General features: G+C 37.1%; 1 protein-coding gene across 1 annotated transcript in view; it reads left to right on the top strand.

Annotated features, from left to right (window-relative positions):
- Window positions 1-3,598, top strand: part of LOC107603170 (tyrosine-protein kinase Fer-like) — a 58,236-nt gene extending 54,638 nt beyond the window's left edge. The window contains exons 17-18 of the mRNA XM_016295885.1: window positions 1,760-1,914; window positions 3,426-3,598. Of these exons, the coding sequence (XP_016151371.1) occupies window positions 1,760-1,914; window positions 3,426-3,598 (328 nt within the window). The remainder of the gene's footprint in view (window positions 1-1,759; window positions 1,915-3,425) is intronic.
- Window positions 3,599-6,037: the final 2,439 nt, after the last annotated feature.

The following is a 6,037-nucleotide window of genomic DNA, read 5'->3' as shown; positions in this document are numbered from 1 at the left end:
TCCCAACTTTTTTGGAATTGGGTTTGTATATATATATATATAATTTTATTTATTTTTTTACTCGTGCCTGTCTTTCAAACTTTAGCTACATTTTGAAATGGTTTTTCAAATACTAATTAAAAAAAGAGTAATGTGGAAATAAACAACCCCCTCCATCTGCCTGAATGATCAAGATACTCAACCTGAAAATGAAATTCTGTCATTATTTTCTCATCCTCATGCCATTCCAGATGTAGACGACTTATTTTCTTCAGATGAACACAAATGAAGTTTTTTAGAAAAAAATGTCATGCTAATATAATATAATATAGGCAGGCTACTAAGCAATTAGTGGATAGTAACCCAAAAGTAGATGCTTCAAAAGCCATCGTGCTGTGGTTTATACTGAAAAAAAAGTTACAAATATTAGCGTTTTTCTGACACACACCTATCGTTTTGTTTAAAGGGTCATGAAACCCCGTTTCAGCACTGGTTAGTTCTCACCACAGTTTTAAAAAATGCTAAAAACGTGGGCATGGTGCGCTGCGAGTGGAGGGGGAAGAGGGGAGAGACAACACACACAGCTTCGCGTTCAGACGGTTTCATTTCGCTCCCAAACAGCCATTTGCACTCTGTATCCAAAACATACATGAACCTCTGATAACTTTTTAAGGCTTATTCTGCGGCGATTCTATAAGCCTTTTGATGGGTTGTGTCATGGAGCTGTAAAAATGGTTATACTCACTAAGTGAATGAATCGCGTTTGTGCTGAACTCTTATTAAAAAAGCAAAAACAAACACTCTTCTTCGATTCATGAACGTTTCTCTCAGATAATGTACGCGATCTCACAGTCTGAAGCGTCTGTCATAGCAAATCAACACAACATGTCATCGATGTACTATAGTCCAGACAAATTGTGTCATCAACACGATGTAGATTTAAAACCCGAAAGATGAAAATAGTGCAAAAAAGCTTAAAATTAACCAGTTTCCTCCAAAAGTGAAAAACATTGTATGCTAACATTGTCTTCTATGATGTGCAACACAAACACCTCTGCTAAAATCTCAGAAAAAGTAGTCTGGGGTTTCATGACTCTTTAAGAAGACATTGATTTATCCACTGGGGTCATATGGATTACTGTCATGAACGCTTTGTGTGGTTTTTGAAGCATCAACTTTTTGGTTACTGTCCACTTGCTTTATACAATATATTATAAAAATGTTCATCTGAAGAAAGATCATCATATACTGGGATGGCATGAGGGTGAATACATGAGAACAATTTCAGTTTGAGGGAAGGAACCCTTTAAATGAGCTTTTACACTTGGCCAGACACATCACATCCTGTCCAAAATCTCATGTTACCATATGTCAACAGGATCCAGACTGATCCAGTTCCATAAAGTACAGGGCTGCAAGATACTCTTTTACTCTGAAGTTTTGTAGAACAGTCAAACATGAGAAGACTTGGATATTGTTGGCAGCAGAAGGCTGATGATCCTGTCTTGGCTGCTGCAGCTTCTCATTGGGCTCTTTTTCCAGACTGGGGGTGTTCATAGCTGTAATTGTGGGTCTAGACTGTTTGCTCCAGCCCCTGACAATCATTCTGTTGGCAGAAGTTTTCTCGCCTTCTGATTTGAAACCAGTTTAGACCAATTTTCCTATAGATGATTTTGTTGGCAGGTGTGAATTGTCCAATCACAGTCATGATTGTGAGTGGAGAGTGCACGTGTTGCATTGTTTATGAGGTGATATTACAGTGTTTCTCCAAATCTTGTAGAGATCTGGCTGCTCGCAACTGCCTTGTGGGAGAGAACAATGTGCTGAAGATCAGTGATTTTGGGATGTCCCGCCAGGAGGACAATGGCATCTACTCCTCATCAGGACTGAAACAGATCCCAATCAAGTGGACCGCACCAGAAGCACTGAACTATGGTAAAGCACTCATGAAGTCTGAACTGCTGTTTGATCAGGGGTGTCAAACTCGGTTCCTGAAGGGCTGGAGCCCTGCAGAGTTTAGCTTCAACCCTAATTAAACACACCTGATCCAGCTAATCAGGTCCTTCAGGCTTATTTGAAAACTACATTGTGTGTGTGTTGGAGCAGGGTTGGAACTAAACTCTGCAGGGCTCCGGCCCTCCAGGAACACCCCTGTGTTAGATAAAGCTACTTAATACAATGATCCTGTTTTACAAATATAATAGGAGCTAACTGATATGACTGATATGAATTTTATGTTTTATTTTGTTAGTCTTTAAACGTATAGTTCACCCATAAATGAAAATTGTGTCATCAGTTGTTAACCCTCGAGTTGTTCCAAACCTGTAAAAGTTTCTTTCTTCTGTTGAACATAAAAGAAGACAATTTAAAAGAATGTGGGTAACCAAATACCTGCTGGACCCCATTGACTTAAACAGTATAGGAAAAAAAAAATACTATGGAAGTCAATGGGGACCAGAAACTGTTTGGTTACCAACATTCTTCAAAATACCTTCTTTGATGACACAATTTTCATTTTTGGGTGAACTGTCCCTTTTTTCCAAGTATCTGTATTTTATCTGAGTATTTCTATTACTTTTATTTCACTACATTTCAAAGCATATAATACTTTTTATTACACTGCATTTCATAAAAACATCACCCTTTCTCAGATGCAATAGTCATTTCCAATTTGTGAATGAGCTGATTCTTTTTATATTGAGCCTGTTGAAACATTATTCTTCAGTTGAAACCGAAATCACAATGAATTGTTCTTCACAAATTAGACTGATCAGATTGTCGCTGTTCTTAAGTCAAAAATTCACTGATTCAATCAGAGCGAATCTTCATGTCGGACTCAAAATGTGCTAAGAACCGGGATATCCTGGGAGCTTGAGAGTGTATGTGACTGATGGCATTAAAAGTAGGCTACTAATGCTGATTTTTGAATTGATTGTTGTAATTGAATATCATGTTTAGATCATTACTGTCAGTTATTTATTAACTAAATCTACTGTAAAAGGACAAGCTGTATTGTATGAAATGCTTGGATGTGGACATTTACGTATCACAGACTGCGCATGATAGGCTACTTTAGGTAAAAATGATTAATAATCTTAAAATAACACAAATTAATGGCGATGTATCTTCCCCGCTGCTGTAGCAGTTTTAGCAAACTGCTGTAGCAAAACACATTTTGTCCCATATGATGTCTGTTTTTATATTGTACACAATTTTTGGTGGTGTATTTTGTGATTTTCACTTGTTTGCACAGTAACTTAGACGTTCGTCTTACTTTTAACACTCAAGTACATTAAAATGTAGTACTTTTGTACTTTTACTCAAGTAATATTTGAGGGTATCTGTGCTTTTACTCAAGTACTTGATTTGTGTTCTTCGTCCACCACTGAGCTGTCAGTTCTTATGTTGGATGCAGACTGATGTTTGACATGCTGTTTAAATCCCAGGGAGATACAGCTCAGAGAGCGATGTGTGGAGTTATGGGATCCTCCTGTGGGAAACCTTCAGTCTAGGAGTGTGTCCTTACCCGGGCATGACCAACCAGCAGGCTCGAGAACAGGTCGAAAAAGGTACAAAACAAACTCCACTTTTAGTGAATGAACCAGACAGATTGATGTGATATTTAATTTTAATTACATTTGATTTATTTCTAAATGTTATTATTTTTTTGTATATTTTATTAGATTACATATTTTATTCATTAAATTATATTTTAATTAAAGGGATAGTTCACCCAAAAATGATAATTCTGTCATTAATCACTCACCCTCATGTCGTTTCAAACCCGTAAGACCTTCGTTCATCTTCGGAACACAAGTTAAGATATTTGTGATGGAATCTGAGAGCTCTCTTGACTCTGCATAGACAGCAATGCAACTGAAATGTTCCCAAGTCCAGAAACGTAGCACGGAGATCTGTAAAATAATCCGTGTGGCATCAGTGGTTCATCCGCAATTATACGAAGCTACGAAAATACTTTTTGTGTGCAAAAGAAAAAAAAAACGACTTTATTCAACAATTCGTCTTCTCTGCATCAGCCTGTAGCGCCATTTTGGAGAATATCTGCTGGATGTAAACAGCGTATGATGTTCTGTGTCAGCTGTGCCACACGGATACGCCGTTTTCGTTCAGATCAAATCACAACAACGTAAGAAACAGATCCGGCTTGACGCAGCTGACACAGAACAGCATACGCTGTCTGAGCAACAGTTAAGCTATGACAGACAAGAACGTAAGATGTATTAGGCGCATTCAGTGTGCCATTGAGTATTCCTGTGTACGCACCGGTGAAAAAGGGGGGTTGTTCACCCGAAAATGAAATTCTGTCAACATTTGCTCACCCTTATGTTGTTCCAAACCTACATATCTTTTCTTTCTTCTGTTGAACACAAAAACATTTTGAAAAACGTTTGAAGTGTTTCTGTAATTTTATAGGTGTTCGTTTGTTTTTTTTCACTGCAAAACGAATATTAGAATGTGGTTGTCTGTCAGGAATATGCATCAACTTTCAGCTATAATAGTAGCGATGAAGACCCAGAATCAATACGGCTTTAATATTTGCACATTTGGAATATGTAAAGAGAGTCCCATAGCATTGACTGTGCTTCTTTCTAGTCTGCAAGATCTTTTTTTTTTCCTCTTCACATTGTTGCCATCACTAATGCAACCAAAAGTCAATGGAGTTTGACATGCAATAAAATGCATGCGCCAATCAATCATGCAGAACTGGTGACAATATACACAAAGCTACTGTGTAATACAGTTTGGATTCGTATACCTTGCATGATTCACTAGTGAGTTCAGATAAAAATTATTTTATTTAAAAAAAAATGGGTGAAGCAGAGCTTAAAAATACTGGTAAGTGAGCTTTTTTTTTTTTTTTAAATGTCAAATCAATTATCCCTGTAGTGTGTTGTTTGAAATACTGTAATATTATTCTAGCAATTTAACCTTTTGCTTTTTTGTACCATTCACTATAATTCCTACTGTCATTGTATTAAAGCAAACGCCAGTATTGTCTCACGTTATATTGAAATTTGTGTTACACGTAGACATTACATTCCCTTTTCCATCAGAAAAATGGCTTTAGTTAGAGCAGCGATACTCTAATACATCATTCATAACTTGATTTCTTCATTTTCAAAGTATTTAACAGTAAGCAAAAGTTTCTGTTATCATTCAGATGGGCAGTTCTTCCTTCCTTGTGCTGGATTATTTATTTTGTGATGGAAAAATTTTATATATTGATTGCACTTTTGGCCTTTTTATGCTTTAAAATATCCCCTAATATAAAACAGCATTGTTGTTTCAGGAAATGATCAACACCAAACTGTCTTGAATTGATGCATCAACAAAAGTAGAAAAGCAACACTGGACGTTTAATTTTCAAACTAATGCTTTTAGAGATTTTGACCTCTGCCAGCTGAAAGAGGAAATCTGAAAAGATAAATGGTTGACATTTAGAAGGCTTAATTCCTTGTTTTCCATGTAGTTTTCATCTCTGTTTGCTCGTAACACCTCTCTGATGGACATTCAACTGTAACAATGTCTGCTCATTGTTTATATTGTACACTTGCAATAAAGTTTTTTTGAGTCTTTGAACTTGCTGATAGAAATTAATTATTAAAAGGGAGAATTGAAAGGCTCAACTGAATGATTATCTGTGTGCCTTTCTGGGATACAGTGCTTAAAGAGAAGTGCTTAACCTTCAGGAGGTCAAACTAAATATTATATGAGCTGTCTATTTAATTTAATGTTTGCAGTTATTTTCTAGCAAAAAGTGTTATTTTCATAACACAATAGACAGAAAGATACATAGACTGAGACACAGACAGACAGAGAGACGGAGACACAGAGAGACGGAGACACAGACAGACAGACACAGAGAGAGACGGAGACAGACAGAGAGAGACGGAGACACAGACAGATAGACGGAGACAGACAGATAGAGAGACGGAGACACAGAGACAGACGGAGACACAGAGACAGACAGAGAGAGACGGAGACAGACAGACAGATAGAGAGAGACGGAGACAGACAGATAGAGAGAGACGGAGAC

This window comes from Sinocyclocheilus grahami, unplaced genomic scaffold, assembly GCF_001515645.1.
Source record: "Sinocyclocheilus grahami isolate Dianchi unplaced genomic scaffold, SAMN03320097.WGS_v1.1 scaffold342.1, whole genome shotgun sequence".
Taxonomy (NCBI): Eukaryota; Metazoa; Chordata; class Actinopteri; order Cypriniformes; family Cyprinidae; genus Sinocyclocheilus; species Sinocyclocheilus grahami.
Note: the sequence above shows the minus strand (reverse complement) of the source record. Positions and strands in the feature narration are given on the sequence as shown.